This window comes from Leptinotarsa decemlineata, unplaced genomic scaffold, assembly GCF_025532065.1.
Source record: "Leptinotarsa decemlineata unplaced genomic scaffold, Ldec_3_MD MMD2_tig00000882_RagTag_RagTag, whole genome shotgun sequence".
Taxonomy (NCBI): domain Eukaryota; kingdom Metazoa; phylum Arthropoda; class Insecta; order Coleoptera; family Chrysomelidae; genus Leptinotarsa; species Leptinotarsa decemlineata.
This window is the reverse complement of record NW_027412556.1, coordinates 4,767,561-4,787,448: the sequence shown is the minus strand read 5'-3', so window position 1 is coordinate 4,787,448 and position 19,888 is coordinate 4,767,561. Positions and strand designations below refer to the sequence as shown.

The window sequence follows — 19,888 nt, the reverse complement described above, 5'->3', positions numbered from 1 at the left end:
AATGGTAAGAAAATATGTTTCAGAAGAACTATTAAGTCAATTCATCGCTGAATACTCATTAGATATCGCTTTCTATGTGTATGTGTGTGCAAATTATAGGTTTCTGGAGTATGCAGCGATACTAATAATCGGGGAACTGGTTGGGGAATAAAAAAGAATTAGGAATTAGTAGTTCGTTTTGAGTCATTTTTAAACGACCAATGGTAAGCTAATATGTTTCAGAAGGACTAGTAAGTAAATTCATCGCTGAATGCGCATTAGACATCGCTGTCTATGTGTGCACCGATTATTAGTTTTTGGAGTATGCAGCAATGCCAATCGTCGGGGAACTGGTTGGGGTGTTTGTTGAGGAATCAAAAATATTGAGAAATTAGTGGTTTGTTGTCATTTGTCATTGTGAACGTCAACAAATAAAGTTATTTAATTGTGAATTTGTGACAGTAATGCTTTCAGAGTGTTCATTTTAGAAACTGATAAATAGGTAAAATAAATTACTCCCACTCACGGAAAGCACAAGTTATGAAGAAAACAGCTGACAGCACTTTTTTGTTTTTCCATCTGGCTGTTTCAATGTGTCCGGTAGATGTCGTACCTGCACAGTTCATGTTGCTACCGCGCATGCGTGTGGAATTTCGAATTGTTGAAAACTTGATCTTGAAATTGGGCACACGCATCTACGAATGTCTTTAATACGAAAAGATTAATCTAATTACCTAAGTACAATACAGGGGGTTGGAAAACATCATGATGCCCCAATCTGTGAAATGATCCACACTAAGAGGTTCTTAGGAATAATTAGAAAATTTCTGGTAAAAAACCTAGGTACTTAAGCATTGAAGGGCTCTTAGATGAAGCTGGCTCTTCATTGCCAGCGTTGTAGTAGTGATCCAACAAATAATTCCTTCCATGCATAATTTCATTTTTTTCTTGTCCAAACAAAGTTTGAACAAGATAAACATGTATTTCAATAACTTCAAACTATATTTTTGCACAAATTCACATCGTTTTTGACATATGTAAGCACAATAGTGTAAGACATCAATAAAGTATTTAATTTTATTCTATTACTACATCAGTTTGAATTGATAACACAAACCTGCTGATTTTGGGTAATTTTTGCAACAATTGTAAATCAGAATCTCAATGACGCCGATTTCCAAGCTATATATACCTTTCAAAGATTGCAACAGCACAATATCAGAACTCGTATTACAATGTAACATGTATTATGGTAGGTATACAAAAACAAATAAATAGTTACGTTGGTAAATGAAAAAAAAAATTGGGTCAGCATACCACAAGTTACCCACAATCTAAGAATAAGTTCATGAAAATTGATTCAACTAACATTCAAAATGATGGAAGACGTAGCAGGTCGTCCTTTACAAATAATTTAGTCTCAAAATCCAATTGGAGATCCTTTTCTATCTGGTCATATTTGATCGATCAACATTTGCATTCATTTATCGATTAAGGTACCCCTAATTTTCTTGAATTCTTGTATTTTACTCTGCTCTTGTTTTCTTTTCGACATGCCCTTCCTCTCGAGTTGTTTTTTCTATGATACGTGCATTGTTGGCATAGCTGTCAGCAACCTCTCTCTGAAACAAAGTTAATATTGAATTTAAAAAAAAATAATGCCTGTAAGTGGCATATTTACAAATTGAGATTTTTGCAATGACGTATTATCGAGTCAACTTACTTACTTTTTTCAAATACTACACCATTTAAAAAAACCAATCAAAAATACAGTTGACAATTACTCGATAAGTATCAATAAATATATTGTCATGAAAAATTGTCATTGCCTAAAGAATATAAATCACTTACTGCCTCAATTTCATCTTCTTCCTCATCAATTGTAGAAACCGTAACTGAACTGAATTTACCCATATTTTTCGTATGCTTGGTCACCATTATCTTTTTGGGTTTTTCCACAGCAACTTGATTGTAGATATCATTGATAGGGCCCTCATTTGAACTCTTTATCAGTGATCCTCGAACAATGAAACTAACTGGACTCTGTGGCTCGTGTTTATAGTACAGCAGCAGTCCACATTTTTTACATTTCAAACGGTACTGCCTCTCTATTCCTTCAGGACGTTTGATATAAACCGCCTCGTCTGTGTCACACGTGATTTTGTGGGCATGATTGGTTCTGTCCAGCACTCTAGCTCCATCCCTTTTACGTAATGGTAGTTTCTCGATTGAACAATCTGGAAGGTGAGTTAGAATATTTATGTTGCTAAACAAAAACATTGAGACAAAAGTAGCACAACCACTGATTCATAAATTATCAATGTACTTCCTTATATTTGATCACATATATATGAAAAACTTACCCAGAATTAATGTCATTTGACCACACAAACAATAATAGATATGTAAAGGCTTTTCGTCTCCATATTCCTCCTGATCTTTAGTATCAGAACAAGCGATACTTCTTGATACTACTTTCGGCATTTTGAAAAACTTATTTGTGTTTACAACTATCAACTTCAAATATATCAGGATAGGTTATGTTATAAGTATAGAACTAAGGTATAGAACTATCAAAAAATCAAAACAGATTTTCAGTGTTCTGCCACAGGTTCTGCAGAGAACACATATATATATATATAGAATGTAATGTCCTGTGGTAAGGATAGTCGGTAGAACCGATCGTGAAAAATCGGTAGATTCGAAAGTAGATTCATAAACAGACATCAATTGTCAGTGCTTCCCCGGTGCAGAAAGTTTAAGGGATTCCCGTATAGAGTGATATCGATTTTGAATGTGAGGTTTTATGCAATTTGTGTTGCATACATTTTAAACACTTGAAACGTATTATTGATATAGATTTGAAAATAAAGTATCTAAATATATCATATATTTATATATTTTGAAATAACATTCCCAAAAATCAATAGATGGTATCGCAAATCGGTAGATTACTTACCAAATTGGTAGAACTACCGATAAATCGGTGGGGCTGGCAACACTGGATAGAAAACTGATACTAAAAAGCTAACGTTAGTTGCCCTTCAACAGAACTTTTACTCGAGTCGGTGCGCCATCTGCTGGACAAAAGGAGAACGATAATTTGAAATTACAAAAAATAACTCTAGGATCTGAAAATAATATCAGGTTTTCTGAGATATCCTGTATCTGGTAGGTACACCTTTAATAATAATATCTAGTTGTCTATCATACAGCATTTCCCCAGTTAAAGACATTTCATCAAACATCAAGATGCAATATTTCTCCTGACTCCTGATCTGGTAGATCTGATATGGTGTCTTTCAATGTGTTGAATATTCTAACAACTATACCAGGGATAATTGAAATTTTCCACAGCAAATTCATGAGGATTGTCCTAGATGGTAAAATATATATTTTTGACAGGAAATTGATTTAAACAGTGACAATGCCATTATTTTGTCTTTATTTGTGAACGGTCTACCTTTCGATCTGGTTTTCTGATTTATCTGTGACAAAATTTCAGCACCACACTTCCAAAAACTATTGGACATAGTCCAATAGTTTTTGGAAGTGTGGTGCTGAAATCACCGTTTCTGCCATTTGCTAGTTCTCTTTGTAGGAGACAACTCGAGATTGTAATGTAGTCAGTCGTTTTTAATGCAATAACTAAGTATACGTACATGAACTGTTCACGACGAGATAGCTCCTTAATTTTCTTCACATTAATTTCCCGAAGACTGAAAACCTTTTCCTGAAAAAGAAATTAAATATAACGTTTTATGAAATGATATAATCTTTTCAACCTTATGATTGGAAAGATTAATTTCTTCATTCAAATGAAATCTTATTCGATGATATTTATAATGGAAGTCTATGTTAATTAGTGACTATCCACGTAGGTTTACAAAAATATTCATCACGAAAATTATTTATTCACAAACATTCGTTATGGAATTGAAACAGATATCATTCGTAGGAACGCTATACAAAATGATATATGAAAAATTTGTATTAGTTTGTAATTAAACCTCATTATAAAGTTTGTGGACGAATATATGTATACTCAATGTTCAAATATTTGTGAAATATTGATACTTTTAATATTTTACTTATTCCAATACCCATATATCCGGTATGGTCTAGTGGCTAGGATACCTGGCTCTCACCCAGGAGGCTCGGGTTCGATTCCCGGTACCGGAATGTTTTTTTATGATTATTTTTTATGTCACATTTTTTTATAATGTATACAGAAAACGGCTAGGCAAATTCTATTATTCTTATGGTATCACCTTTTGGATCATCCTACTTCATAAATATTACAGTTGCTGTTTTTATTCACTTGTTTGAAATTTTTAATTTACTCAATTGAAAAAAATTGAGATAGACATTTTATGGGCATTGAAATAGCAAACTTCTATATTTACTTTTTTCATAAAATTGTGTTCAAGAGATGAGTTCAAGAAAATATTTTCAATAACAAACAATAACAATAACAACCTGACGTTCACACAAATCTCGAAATAGTCGAAATATGGCATCAAAGCATTATTTACAACTTACGTCGTGTTTTCTAACAACATAATTTCTGGGTAGTTATCACTTTCTCTCCTCATATAGCTAAATATTGATGTATAAATTTGATTAGCTCTATTTCCAAGCACGTTCCAGTCCTATAATTATGAATTCTGTGGCTAACTATCCCAAAATCTTATAGCTTAGTTCCTTATGATTCTCGAGAGAAATTCAAAGATTTTTGATAAAACAAATCTTTTCATCAATGGAAGTTATTAACGTTACGTCAGTCGGTAAATTGCATACAATCAATTATCATATTTACTTTTATCCAAAATTTAAAAATGTAATAAGTTGTCGGAGTTCCACGTATATTTTAGTTACCAGGTACCGAATGGATAGTCACTTCCAACGCCAAAAATCAGTGCCTTGTAACATCCAAATTAGCGTTCTGTGTTTTGTTTTGAAACAGGATTTTTGGGTTGGGTTTTAGGTGGGTTGTTGGTTGATGATACTACTGTAATGAGTAACTGAAATTTCAGTAAAATTGTTTTGAAAATACATGAAAAATGTAGAGCTAACTGGAATCAAATTGAGAGCATCAAGAAGATGGCACTGAAACGCACAGCAGATGAATATTTCAGAAGTATGAATTCCATTGCTACAAGACTCTATGAGGATATGGAAGATACAAAATTATCCTATGAGGATTTATGGAGCACCCTTTCTGAAAAGGAACAACAGATAATTATTTCTGAAAGCATCATAAAACCAGAAATCTCAATTAAATACACCCCCAGAGAAGATGATACTAAAATAGAATATGCTACAAAGTTAATTTTTGATGATAATTGCTCATACAGAGATGAACATTCTGGCCCATTCTGTTTCAAAACTCAGAGCCAAAGAGATCTCAGTATTATTCAGACTGATCCACCAAAGTGTTTTTCTGAGACAAAGACTAAGGCCTCCAAACTGAAGTATAGAAAGCCACCTCAGGTAAAAAGCTGATATTAACCTCCCAAAAAATTGTACAATAATGACAGGTACCCCTGTTCAAATGAAAAGATTTATTGAAAAATTTCAAGAGATGTGGCCCTTATTCTATGTATCGTAGCTGATATGACTTAAATTCCACTTTCACTTTTCAAATAAACTTTCATGAGAAGGGAATACCTAAAAAGTTGAGAATTATCAATCTTCAAAAAAATTTCTACCTCCCTACCTTTGAATGTCGATTTCAGCGAATGACAACCTATTGGTCAACATTTTTTTTGTATTATTTTAGAAGTTGGGGTTCTGCAAAGTCACCGTCAATTCAAAGTTGAAAATTTGACTGTACCTACCTTGTTCAATCGTTGATTTATTCAATGAGACTTCTTATACCTTACTGTAATTATAGAGTGCTACTTATTTTATTCCCGAAATAACAATTCATGACCATGTAGCAAAAAATATGGGAATTAAATCCTCACAAACAATGGTTGAAAAATATTCAGACTGGTACGTCCAAAACTTCTCATAGAATGTAGATGTCTGTGTTTGGGCCTTACTTGTATAATTTTTCGAATCATGAGTCGCCACCAATTCCTATTTTTTAAATCTCTTGAGGACTTTCAATACTCTTGATGATTCTTTTCTTGATAAACTCTGTCGGCTATGAATGATATACCTTGATGAGAAAAGACAAATGATTATATTTGGAGACTCCAATTCCCAAGAAAATTGTGTGGGAGTTGGAGTGCCTTAGAAAACAATCCTAGGTCCTTTATTGTTTATAATATTTGATAATGATATCATAGATCTTTGTACAACCCCAAACTGAAAAGTGGTTTGTTTGTTTATATGTGATTGATGACTTGTTTATTTTATGGTAATTCATGATCACTTTCATGAAATGAATAAAAACACTTTTGTCTAATTACCACTGGTAGATTTTATTTATACGACCGGTTTCGGGTTTGATACTTGATAATGGGGTGAAACCTGAAAACGGTCCTATAAATAAAATCTACCTGTGGTTATTAGACGAAATTGTATTTATTCACTTCATTAAAGTGGTTTGTTTGTATGTTAGGTACTACAAGAGACATTGATTGTCAAAACAGTGAAGTCATGAAGAAGCACTTATTCTTTAATTTATGTTTTAATGAACTTTTCGTTTAGAACTCCTGAAATATTTCAATATTCCCCTGTAACTTCTAGACGGATGGTGACCTATGTAGATATTTACTTATATTTTTTTTTCAGAAAATTCTACAGTATCAAGAGCCAGTGTTGGAAAAAAAGATGGAATCCCCAGAAAGTGATTCCACGAATTCTCTACCAAAGACTGGCCTTGACTTTTTGGATAATTGGTAGATTCCAATCGGAAGATACGTTTTGATATATGCTTTATACCTCGAATTGTTCATTCATTTACCGTCATATCAGTAGTATTTATTTGATTTTAGTACATTGTAATTTCACATATTCAGTATGATAAAAAACTGTAGTCACAAATTATGCTTTGAAATTTTATTTAATCATTTCAAAAACATTTGCAGAGGTAATTAATTATAGAATATTGAACGCCCAACACCCTAGCATGAAATTCACCATGGAGATTGAGCAGGACCAACAGATAGCTTTCCTAGATGTACTAGTAGAAAATGTGGTACCAGACTAACCCACAAAGTGTATCGAAAACCCACACACACGGATAGATACTTGCACACACTATCGAACCGCCATCCTAGCCAAAAGACAGGAGTCATCTCCACTCTTTTGGCTTGGAATATGTGAACCAGAACATCTGGAGAGGGAACTGTAAAACCTTGAAGTGACCTTGAGATCCAATGGATACAGTGCCTCCGAGATCAGGAAAGCCATGAAACCGAAGAACACCACGGTTCAAAAAGCGAAAAAGGATCAGATGGTTGCACGCGCATATCTACCGTTTATTCCTAGGGTCACGGACAGAATGGGAAAACTATTGGATAAACACGACATCGAAACAGTCCTCGAACCCATGAGGAAGATACAGCAAAGCCTCAGGTCGGTTAAAGACAAAAGAGACCCATTATCAGCAGCAGGGGTCTATCGCATACTGTGTACTTGTGGGAAGGTGTATATCGGAACCACCAAACGATCCATGGGACAAGACTGAAAGAGCATAAAAGGACCTACAGACTAGGCCGAGCGGACAAGTCAGATGTGTCAGAACACGCACTTATGAAGGACACCACATAATTTTGTTTAAAAACACAGAACTAATTGCCCCCAACTAGGGATACCATAGCCGACTGGTACGGGAGGCAATAGAGATCCACAAACATACGGATAATTTCAACAGAAAAGAAGAAGCGGTAAACCTCAATCGAATATGGAACCTATTTTAAGGAATTCGAGAATAACGAACAGAATGACAACAGGCGGCATAATTGTTAATGTTCTAGGTTCAAGTACAGGTACAAGTACAGGTACAAATACAGTTACTAATACAACGGATTACCTGACAAGGCATAAATATGCTTTACGAAGCCTAAAAGTTACTCATCGGACAGCAAGCCATGATGGTTAAACCTCTGAAGAAGATAGCCACTCGCGCCAGCGAAACGTCAGGAATAAATTTCAAAAATCCACGGCTTTCAAATTCGAAAAACAGTGACACATTAATTATAAATAGAGGTGAGATTTTGAGAGCTAGTGAATGTGAGAATGTGAATTTTGGGAGTCCTGGGTCATTACAACTTGGGGATATAACCAATTAATCAAAGGAATTTTTATTCATTCTCTATGATTATTGGAAATGTCTGAAACAATATTGGAAAGTACTTTTTGAAGTTTTGGCTTCTCAAACTTTATACAAAACAATGTGTGAATCTTCCAAAGAAAAGAAGAAAGCAATTCATTTCAAAATATTTACAAAGATGTGTAGATCATGCAAAGAAATAACTTTCATACACAAACTGAATGAAAAAGCCCGCTAAAAACAACTACTTTCATATAAATATTGAATTACATGAACAAAAAATACTTTTGAAAAAAACTACTTTTATATGAATATTGAATTATACTAAAAAAACACATTTTTTTATTCAGTTGGTATCCCAAACATTCGTTATGGAATTGAATCAAATATCATTCACAGAATTGCTACACAATATAGTATATGTCCTCAATGGTGGACATCCGATGTTTTCGAATAAGACACTTGGTTTAATGCCTCTTCAGCACTATTCTGGATAACATTACAAGATGAAGCACTTCAGTATCGAATTAGTCAAAAGGAAAGCTATACAAAATAATGTTCAATCAGTTTAAAATAGTTATGTGGTAGTTCTGTTGTGTAAAATTCTTTAATGCATTTTTTGCGTTACAAAATCGGTCTATAAATTCAAGAATTGATTTGGTATTCGACATTGTTTTAAATAATTTCCCAGAGGTCTCTGGGAATTTCATCAAACACTATTGTGGTCTTCAAAAGCGGGCTTTCCACTACAATATGTCTGGTAGATAATGGCAGTTCACATGCAAAACATTCTTGTTGAGGATCTTTTTCTTGTTGTGTTTATATGTGAGTGGCTTAAACCATTCCGAGTGATAACCACCTGATGGAAACGATTTTTTGAAACATCTGATCATGGCTATCACGCTAATTTGACTTCTCAAGCTTTCAGATTTTCTCTTACCAAGTCGGTTTCTATGATCAAACAAATTTATGAAGTCTTAGTCCTGATATGCTAACTTGCTTAGCGAAACGCGCGTCGAGACAGTATTTTTGTTCTGGTGTGGGAAAGGTGTTTTCAATAGATTCAATCTTCACCGTCAATTAATTTCATAAAATTTCGTTACTGGTATCATGTGCAAATCCCTTTTAGTCCTCACTTGAACAGCTTATTGCATTACCTACATTCCTCCAGGATAAACTTCCTCAACTTAGCCCAACTGTCATTCATCTCTGGCCAATTTCTGTTAACAATGACTACGATATCAACTTTAATGGACTCACCATTGGCTTGACATTTCGATTGTTGAATTAATGTTGGTCTATGTCTAAATTGTCTGGCCCATGTTTACCAATGAAAATTTCATAGAGTTTGGGCTGCGAGTTGCTATAGCCTTCTTCTGATTTAATCGTCGGTATCAAAATAATTTAGGTACTGCATAAAAAATGGTTGGACGTTATTGCTTCCGGTTCACATCCATTAACATGCGGTCTTGAGTTAACAATATATTTGACTTCCAATAGCAAGTAAAGACACGCCTGAAGCAGCCATTGCATGGCGAAACACGTGTTGCGTGTTTTTATAAAACTGTTAAGTGAAAATCTCACGATAAAGTGCTTCTTGAACACGCTCCATCACATACAAGCCTATGTGTGAGTAAGCATGAACATCTTCCTTTCAATAATGAATTCAACCCTTGGGTATCCAAGAGAAACACTTGCTTCACTCCTTCGCATCCCTCATGGTCTTCATTGAACCAAATGGTGTTAGGTTAGGTGTACTACTCTGTTGAAAAAAATAAAGTGAATATTCATTTTTCTCAAAAATATTTATTTGTTCATCCCTTTTTATTTTGTACAAGTGAACATATGTTTGAGATTAGAGTACCAACATAAAAAAATGAAGAATACGATAATTGAATGTACAAGCCCGCGAAATTTGAACATTTACCTTATTTTTTGTACAACCCACGTATATAATGTAGCATCAGATAGTTAAGAGAAAAAAATCATTATTTACTAAGGTCCTTAGCGGTTTTTGTACCGCTTTGCACTCTTTAATGGCTCAAACTGTACAAAAATATTATGATGAATTTTAAATAACTAAAATTAAATTAGAATTCTAGCCATTGACGGATATGACATGCATTATTCATATGGAAGACAATCAAAGCTAAGATAATAACTGTATTTTAATGAGTCACTTGCAGTTGTTGGTACCAGAGACAACTGATTGTTGGGAAGGTTTATTTGAATGAATACACGCTTTAGTATTTCGAAGATTACTCACATATAATGACACATAGTTGAAAAAATATTCAGTCTGAAGTACCTGAATGATTATTATTAAGCTATAATTTTTTTAGCAAATAATTGGTATATACATACCACAAATAAAAAGTATATTAAGTAAGTGCTAACTTACAAATGTTGATATGTTATAATCACAATGTAAACGAATGATTAGGTCAAGTAAAATCCTTTTCAGAATGTAGTGGCTTGGTTTTTATGAAATGCTCCTTCATTCTTTTTGATTCTTTTATACCTACCACTAGCACATAATCTAACAACTTATGATGTATGGTGAGTAAGTTAACACATAAATGAATTACCCCAATCCACGGTAATGGGGAGAAAGTCCCGCAAATAAAATTCAAATCAGCCTATAGTCCCTTGAAATGTTACCTTTTTCAGGCCTTAGCGTGCGTTTTTCAAAGGACGTAATTTCATTTTTTTTATATGTATGGGGGTTAGTAGTTAGTGTTAGTAGCAACCCTTGTTTCTTGGTCGCCATCTTTTAAAAAGCAATTCAAAGAGTTTCGCGTTGTATCTCGTAAACTAGCAACCCTACAGAAGTTATTTGCAGCAAACTGAATTGTCTACGAATTTATTTTCATTATTTTTATCGTGAAATGGAAAATAAAAAATAAATAAACAAAATTAACTGACAATTTTCGAACAAATTTTCTTTTGGGCGTTATACCTCTTTTCTACTCATTTCACAATAAAATGGCATCAGAACAATCTTATAGAGGGTGTTTCAACAAATAATTTCTACTGCTAATTTGTTTAATTTCATTAGTTTATCTGAATACCATTGAATACGATAAAGACAAACCATTACGCTTAGTTTTCTTCTATATTTTTTGTATCTATACAGTGCATTTCTTTAATGTCCCCCTCCTTTTATTTTTTGAACGGGTCAACTCAAAAAATTGAAATTTAGGGTAATGAAATTAATGCATGAATATTTTATTTTGAAGTGAAAGTGACAGATGAAACTTTCAGGATGGTGACTGAGCGCTATCTGGGAAAAAAATTAAATTGAAAGGGGGGTCTAGTGACACATCTTTTTGAAGCTCCTGACGAATACTTCACAACCCTAGAATATGAAGTCGAAATCTTCACCTACTACAAAATGGCGGAACATTTAATAATTTCCTGAAGACAAACACATTAATATCGATATTTCTAGAAATATTCCTTTTTATCTGCCAAATGGCAATTACAACAACACGATAAGGTTTGTTAAGTTATTTTTTGTTAATAAAAACGACAAAAAATGTCAGTACGACAATGAACATCATTGTTCGGTTAGAATTTCTCAGTTAGTTTTCGGTTTTACTAGTAGAAAGGTAGGTACCACGTCACCAATCTATCATATTGTAGGACCTCTATTTATTGATCAAAATTCAATACGGGAACTGTATTTGAATATGCTGGAAACTACTGTTGACTCTCTCATCACTGAAATCGTCGACGCGAATCCTAATGAATTATATATGGATATTGTATTCCAATAAGATGGAGCACCACCACATTACTCCAGACAAGTAAGAAACTATTTGGATACTACTTTTCCCGGTTGTTGGATTGGCCGTCGAGGTCCTACAGAATAGCCAGCCCGGTCGCCAGATTTGACACCTTTGGACATTTTTATGGGGCTATTTGAAGCAAAAGGTGTACGAAACTGAACCTGCTCAAATATTATTATATATTTATAGAGATATTTTGAAGTTTCTGTGTTCGAAAATGTTCGGCGTCAAATATCGAATACCTAGGCTGTTCATATGTCAAGAAGTTCAAGGCAACCATTTCGAGCATCGTCTCCTGAACTGACCTCAAGCTTATTACCTCGTATGTGGTTAAATGTCAATGTATTCAGGCAATTTTTAAAAGTTTCGCCATTTTGTAGTAGTTGAAGATATTGACATTATATTCTTGGGGAATCGTTTGTATCTCATGCTGTCCTGAGAATCATCTTTATTCTCACATCATAAAAAGATGTAAATGTACACTCTGATTAGAAATTATTGTAAAAACCAATTATATTCTAAGTTTTGTGGTGGGGAAAAGGATCGATAATAAATTAATAATAACATAGGAATGTTGAGAAGATGATAATCTATATGAATAAAGAAATTTGTGATAGAAAATGAAGCCTAATGGTACGTTTTTATCGTTAACTATCATTAAATCACCATAGTTATTTCAATGGGTGAAGTAGGTAAATAAAATCTCAGCAAATCTAACGATTGCAAAAACCCGACAGAAATTATCTGCTCTTGCGGCTCTGAAATATATTACCCAGTATCCGGTGAAATTCATGTTTGAAATAAATTTATTGTGCCTGCTTCAGCGACTTGTGCTTGTTGCTTGCCTGAAGTTGGGCTTCTCACTCTTCTCAGTGCGGTGCGAGACGTAAAACAGGTTAGGCTCCTCGTAGATGGATGGTTAAAATTGTACTTGTGTAGACGCTTTTCTATTTATTTTAAATGGATCATAAAACGGCGCTGATTCTAATAATATGTAAGTATTGGCTAATTTCTAGTGAAAACATAAATACTATTATTTCAATTATTTTGCGTGTACCTACTTGAGTGATCACTTGTTGCTTTGTTTTCGTAGGTATTGGCTTCCCTCAATGGACCATTCAACAATCAAGGGTTGACAGGAGTAACGGTAAATACAGTGGCGGTGAGTAGGTTTATTTTCAAAATATTTGTTACCCCTTGTTTGATTATTATAAAGTTCTCGACGAGAATGTAGAAATGTCACTGGAAAAATAAAATTATTGATTATTATTCTGTTTACTAAAAGTAAAGATCAGGTAATAAATGCTCGTTATAAATGCAAAACTTTGAAGACTATTCTAACAAAATTTTGTGATATCGTTATGATTGCCACAGCTTTTACAGGCAGGTTTATGATACATTATCAGGTCTACCCTTCTTTTTTATCGCAAAAGGTTCGCAAACAAATGATTTCATGAGCTTTCCGGCCCGTTTATTTGTATACAGTTATTATTGTTAATAATATTTTGATTTGAAATATTTACATATAATGATGAATAATAAGTTCCTATTATTATTTAAGAAGATATTAGGTATGAGCAAAAATTATGGTATGTTATCATCATATTGAAGATTTTATAATTTCCTCAATTCAAATGGTCTCATTTCCACATGTTGGCCTCTTTTTTTATAATATGCTCAATACATTTTTGCCACTACGAAATCGACAAAGACTCCTTAAAGAGTATAATAATATTTCATTCCTGTGCCATCCTGTCTGAAATTTCTATCTTGGTTGAAAAGTACAGTTTAAAGAAAAACAATCAATGCACAATGAGCAAAGAAAATATCAAGTCCAAAAGTATTGATAAACATCCATAAGTAATAGAAGTATAAATGTAAATAGTTGTAGACCATAAAAAAGTCAATTTAATACAAAAAACGCACAATTTGTCAAGTATTCGGTGCAACACACTTAAGAGTAAACACTATAACCAAATTTGCTAAAGTTGAAGATCTCAGGTTAGTTGATTAACGGATTCCTCTCCACATTTTTTCTGGAGAGAGAGGCTAGATGGACTGCATATAGACTTGTGCACATTGTCAATTGCACACATCAATTTAATGCAGAGTGCAACAGAATGTTGGTTGACACTGGAAGTCACAGCATTCTGGAAATGACCTCTGACTTTATGCCTCCAACTGTCAACTACGAACTACCTTATAAAGTACTGTTCTCGAGTAGAGAGGACTGGATCCTCCAGGAGAAGGAAATATTAAGAGCAGATAGTTTTGTTTGGTTCACAGATGGATCAAAAAGACCTTCCGGTTCTGGTGCAGGTGTTTTCAGTCGCAGACTGAGTTGTTATTAAGTTACTAAGTGTTGTATATAAATTAGTTGTGATAGTGAAATATTGTTAAAAATAAATTTGATTAAGACAGTTAATTCTTTAATTCGTTACAGTATTTATGCCTAGGAACTTATGCGACTGTATTTCAAGCGGAAATTTACGCTATTGAATTGCGAGAGATTGAAAGAATCCAACCTCATACACAAGTCAGTAAAAATATTCTCGGATAGTCAAGCGGCGTTTTAAGCTCTTGGCTCCTACCGAGCAACGTCTAAATTGGTAGCAAATTGCCAATAACGACTCTCCTCGATAGGAAAACTTAACAGATTGTCTCTGGTCTGGATTCCTGGCCATACTGGCATGGAAGGCAATGAGGCTGCTGACTCCCTTGCTAAAGAGGGTGCTGCAAGCAGCTTCATCGGACCATAACCTGTCATTGGCATCGCTTTAGGCTTTGCCAAACAGATTGAACATCCGGATGGCAAGAAGATTTATGAACTTCTGGCAGAATAAACGCCTTGGCTTACTCCAAGGCGTTTATTCACCTTTCGAAGCTTGATACCAAATAGTTGTTGGACTACAGTAGGGATGAACTACGATGTCTAACGGGCCTTCTTACATGTCACTGTCATTTGAATCATCATATGCAGAGACTCGGACTGTCGGAAGACAGTGTGTGTCGCCTGTTTGGAAAATGATGAAACAGCAGAGCACATACTTTGTGCCTGCCCCGCTGGGGATCGAATCAGATTTTTAGAGTCGTATATTTCATCGAATCCCGAGCACAAAATCACAGTTTATTTATTTATTTATTTATTCTAAATTCGGGACACATACAGGTAAAAGAACCCAAACAAGTATCCACTAAAATACAGATTGTGCTAACTAAACTGGCGTTCAACAGGTAAATGATCTAAATGCTTAATCTAAAACATAAATGATTAAAAATTGAATATTTTCCTTATGTTACTTTTATACATTTGTGAGGACATGGAGAAAACGTCCAAATTGGAACAGTATCTGTTGAATGAGTCTGTAATTCTATTTATTGGAGAGTTTTTCCCCACATTGGTGTTATATGTGGAAGTAGCTAATAAATATTTATTACTTGTGTTTCTCTGGGGTACATGAAAGGACATCATTGCTATCAACTCAGGCGAGTCAATAAGATTCGTTAAAATTTTATAGCCAAACACTAGATCCGAAGTAATTCTCCGTTGTTCTAGAGGCTGAATGTTATAATAGTTACGGATTTGATTAATACCGTGAGTTACATAGACATTAGTGATTCGGTAATGAAGATGTCTAACAAACCTATTTTGCAGTCGTTCTAAACGCAATTTGAATGTATTATAGCAAGGATTCCATATAATGCTAGCGAAATTCAACTTGCTATAAACAAATGCATAATAGATAGTTTTAATAGCGGCTTCGTTGTTGAAGTCTCTGCACATTCTATTGAAGAAACCCAGTGTTCTGTTGCTTCTATTTGTGACATATTCAACATGGCGATTGAGATTCAATTTTGTGTCAAAGTATACTCCAAGGTCCTTGATATATTCTACTCTATTTAATGCAATACTATTCAACAAATACTGAAACAATATGGGTGAATGATTTCTATACAACGAACTACATGTACATTTTTCCACGTTGAGTTTCAGCTTATTCACATATCACATATATTATTACAGAGATATTACAGTTCAAAGTGTACTCATAAAAACGGACAAAACTTCTGAAACGACTTATATCTATCTATTATATTTCATATCCGGATATTTAATGAACTCGGTGGGATTTCTACCATCGTAGAAACCTTCACAAGAGTTAATCTCACTTGAAATTATTGTATGAGAAGTACATGCTAATTAAACAAATTTGTGTTACCAATTATGAAATTTAATTTCCCGAATGGAAAAATATGAACATAAATTAGTATCGATGGGCATCGTCTGCTAAGTAATAATGAACAGGAAATAAGATGCTATTGGTTGAAAAATTCTAACTGATAAGATTGATTACAACTGCTTTTGTTAGTAGTCTTGTAACATGACCGAGTTTTATCGAGGATATAATTATATTATTTGCATATTGGGTTTTTCTTCAGATAAGCATGCATAAATCGCCTCAGTAACTCAAGGTTACGCAAAGCCAGGCAATCATCGTATGAACAGAGTTTGCTAAAAAGTCTGGAAAGGGCGCCCTAAAACAAAAACGCACCAAAAACCGAACACCAGTTGGGTTTTTGGTGCTTTTTTACTTATTAGTGACCTTTCACTGTGAACCACCAAAATGAAATAAATTCGGTAACAAATATTTGGTATTTTTTATATTTTGATACAGGATGTGTCATGTAAGACTGGCCAATACAATTTTTGGATTCTTCAGAACATTCTAGATATATTTCATGCTCGATGTCCTCCTATACATATTTCAATTATTTCGAAGTGATTCCTGTTAATTGTGTTGAAAAAAAAACATCTTTATTACTCAACACACTACTTATATATCAGAGTGAGTGAGACAATATACATTGAAAGGGGTATGTTCTTAGGAGAGAATAATTTTTGGGACAGAAGGGTTTTGGATTTCTACTTATCCATCTCCATGTAATATGGGAATTTTCTAAAGAAAGGAAAAAAGGAAAGCTAATTACCAGTGGCGATTTTAAAACTTAAGGGCGGGGCACACTATAACTAGGCGCCAAGATTCAGTAAAAAGGCACAGGTATTTGAAGTAATACTGTATTTTCCATTAAGAAAAGAAATAAAATCACAAAACTATAATGATATATTTCAATAATAAACAATGCACACTATCAAAAAGCCAGCATACAAAACAAAACATTTTCTTACCTCTTGGAGAGTAAACTAACCAAAATTCGTTTTTTAAGTTTGCACCAAGAAACGTAAAATAAATTTTCTGTAATTGGAAACTGGAAAGTCTTGGAAGTCATCTGATAACCCAGGTTGGCAAGGTCCTTTTAGAATTAGTAGACGCACTATTTCAGGGATCAAAATAGTATTTTTGAATAAAAATGGTCGACGACAAAATTGAAATATAAATTACAAAATGATCCATGTAAAAACAAAATGTTTTTTCCTTCTTCAGACCGTACTCTCCGTAATGTCAGGTTTATTTGGAACCGATTCCTCTACACAACTTTGAGTTTGAATTAATTGTTCTTCTGTTTCTCTATAAATGTATAAGTTTCCATAATGAATACGATTTCAGATCTTCAACTGAAAATTAAGAACTAACGAATTGAAAGTTTTACAAAAATTTTATTTTGTTTGAGAATGTGATATAGCAGCATATTTTAACTCCTTCTTTTCACGTAACTTTCGATAATCTGCTTGACAAACTGTTTGTTCGTCAAAATTACAATAACAAACCAGACTACTACTACTGCTATCTGTGCTATGCCGAGATACAATCAATTTCCAATCTCTTAGAAAATGATCAAATTTACATTATACAGCGAGCGATATGGGATTCACAACTGATCGAGGTATTGAAAGCGAATGTTGCCATGTTTATTGGTTTTCCGTGTTATGTACCTAACAATAGATTTGTGAAATATTTAAAATCGGAAGGGCGCTAAGAACAACATTTTGCAGAGGGCGGGTGGGGCATACTGGCCCCCTTGCCCCCTCCCCGTGGTGCCGCCACTGGTAATTACAGCTATACTCTTTGGAATATATCGAGCTTTCGGCCATGTCTATTTCCTTCTTCAGGACAACTGAAATAAATAAATGATCATTATTATTTGATAACATTTCCTACTTACTGTCGTGAGGATGACTGAAAAATGAATTTATTTGAAAACAGAAAAACAAATAAAATGAAAAGATAGAACTGACTTTGACACATTTTTGAATTAAAAAAAATGTTTAATGTCTAAACAGGATCCCAATAACAAGACATATTAATATTATTAACAAACATGGTACAGTTTATATCTGCCTATATACACACAATACACATACATATATACATACATACATATATACATGAATACAATACTAATTTATCAACTAGAAACACCTGAAGCGAGTAAACAAAAAATAAAATAAAGTAAACATTTAGGAGAGTTAAGCAAAAAATTTGGTGGAACACTTCTGTGCAAGTCAGATATAGAGCTAACAAGTAAAAACATAGTTCAGGTGTATTACAAAAAAAACATAATTCAGCAGTAATACAGTAGTAGTAATAAGATCACATGGTAGAATAACTTTCAATTTGGGCTCATGTATTTTGACAAGAGTGTAAAAGTTTCTTAACGTGGTTCTTAACTTGACCAATAGGTTCATAATAAATGTCGAGATTTTCACAGAGTTGATTGTAAAGTTTGCTCATTGCAACAACTGGTGACTTGAGTAATATGTTTGCTCTAGAATTTGGTAGATAAAAACTAGAATTGATTCGTGGAACATGAAAGTTGAAGTGTGAGAGTAGTTCGGGACAGTCAATCAGATTATTCACTAGTTTATAAATGAAAATTATAGAGTAGTACAGGTTCTTCGGTTTTGAAGGGATACTAGATTAAATGTATTCAGTAGTATTCTGTTGCCGATGCCTTGTTCAGGGTAAACTCCTTCTTGCTTGTAAGTAATATATTTCACGAAGCCTCTTTGTATAGACTCGATTTTGTTTATGTGGACATTGTATATGGGTGACCATATAAGGGAGGCATATTCCAGCCGAGATTTGACGTATGCATTGAAAAGAGATAAAAAACTGTCTCTGCTACGAAAGTTCTTACAGTTACGATAAATGAGCTCTAGCATCCGTTCGGCTGAGCATTTTATTATATCATAGTGGATGGAGAAACTCAGTTTAGGGTCAAATGTGACCCTTTTGAGTATTTACATTTGTTTGTATTGAGGGGAAGATTATTTTCGGTACACCAAATGTACAAAAAGTCAAGGTCTTTTTGTAAGACTAAGCAGTCCTCCTGTAATGTAATGGGCCGAAAGATTTTCAAATCATCTGCAAAGAGTAAGAAATTGCTAGGGAGATTATTTCCTATGTCGTTAATGAAGAGTGAGAATAAAAGAGGTGCTAAATTGCTTCCTTAGGAAGAAATATTTTGAATAGAGGGTCATGTAGAAATTTCACTGAGATTGTTGGGTCTTATCTTTCATTCATCACTGGTCCTTCGTTATTTATTTCATCCATCGAAGGATTATTTTCAGTACCTATGTAAAACTTTAGAATTATCATAACCATATTATGGTCATCTACTCTACAGTATAAAGCTTTTATCTTTATAGTGTCTAATGTCTATACCTACTTATAAATGCAAAAGTTACTTAACACTCATTCATCTGCGTTTCTCCGCTAAGTAAGTATTTAAAAGTAAAATTTGGTATCTTCTTAGGTCTCAGATGCGCACGGAGGAAGGTTTTTCAAATATTTCAACTGGGGAGCCCCGCGTTGGGGTAATAGAGGCGCGTTTATATATGAAAATTACCTTTTCATCAATGTTTCTCCGTACTGTTAAAAAAATCTGTTTAAAATCTGTTTTTCCGTGGACCTGCTGTCGCACCCCTACC

The 19,888-nt window shown here is 33.9% G+C and overlaps 2 protein-coding genes, 1 long non-coding RNA gene and 1 other non-coding gene across 4 annotated transcripts; 2 read left to right on the top strand and 2 right to left on the bottom strand.

The window, feature by feature from the left end:
• Window positions 1–1,029: 1,029 nt before the first annotated feature.
• Window positions 1,030–2,533, bottom strand: LOC111511498 (STING ER exit protein). The gene is made up of 3 exons (XM_074174858.1): window positions 2,343–2,533; window positions 1,831–2,216; window positions 1,030–1,601 (listed from the first exon to the last, which is right to left on the bottom strand). The coding sequence occupies exons 1-3, from the start codon at window positions 2,461–2,463 to the stop codon at window positions 1,506–1,508; spliced, it is 603 nt and encodes a 200-aa protein (XP_074030959.1). The 5' UTR covers window positions 2,464–2,533; the 3' UTR covers window positions 1,030–1,505.
• A 216-nt stretch (window positions 2,534–2,749) lies between these two features.
• Window positions 2,750–4,726, bottom strand: LOC111511497 (uncharacterized). Its single transcript, XR_002722932.2, has 3 exons — window positions 4,522–4,726; window positions 3,642–3,712; window positions 2,750–3,056 (listed from the first exon to the last, which is right to left on the bottom strand). It is a non-coding gene; the product is annotated as an uncharacterized lncRNA (long non-coding RNA).
• On the top strand, window positions 4,090–4,161 carry TRNAE-CUC (transfer RNA glutamic acid (anticodon CUC)). Its single transcript has one exon. It is a non-coding gene; the product is annotated as a tRNA-Glu (tRNA).
• Window positions 4,727–4,890: 164 nt separating the features above from the next.
• Window positions 4,891–6,978, top strand: LOC141482139 (uncharacterized protein C1orf198 homolog). The gene is made up of 2 exons (XM_074174857.1): window positions 4,891–5,472; window positions 6,724–6,978. The coding sequence occupies exons 1-2, from the start codon at window positions 5,083–5,085 to the stop codon at window positions 6,832–6,834; spliced, it is 501 nt and encodes a 166-aa protein (XP_074030958.1). The 5' UTR covers window positions 4,891–5,082; the 3' UTR covers window positions 6,835–6,978.
• The last annotated feature ends 12,910 nt before the right edge of the window (window positions 6,979–19,888 follow it).

Coding starts and splice junctions, on each gene's coding strand:
- LOC141482139 (XM_074174857.1), top strand. CDS start 5,083: ATGGCACTGAAACGCACAGCAGATGAATATTTCAGAAGTATGAATTCC. Junction 5,473..6,723: donor AGTATAGAAAGCCACCTCAG/GTAAAAAGCTGA, acceptor TTTTTTTTTCAG/AAAATTCTACAGTATCAAGA.
- LOC111511498 (XM_074174858.1), bottom strand. CDS start 2,463: ATGCCGAAAGTAGTATCAAGAAGTATCGCTTGTTCTGATACTAAAGAT. Junction 2,217..2,342: donor TCAAATGACATTAATTCTGG/GTAAGTTTTTCA, acceptor CTCACCTTCCAG/ATTGTTCAATCGAGAAACTA. Junction 1,602..1,830: donor AAGAAGATGAAATTGAGGCA/GTAAGTGATTTA, acceptor ACTTTGTTTCAG/AGAGAGGTTGCTGACAGCTA.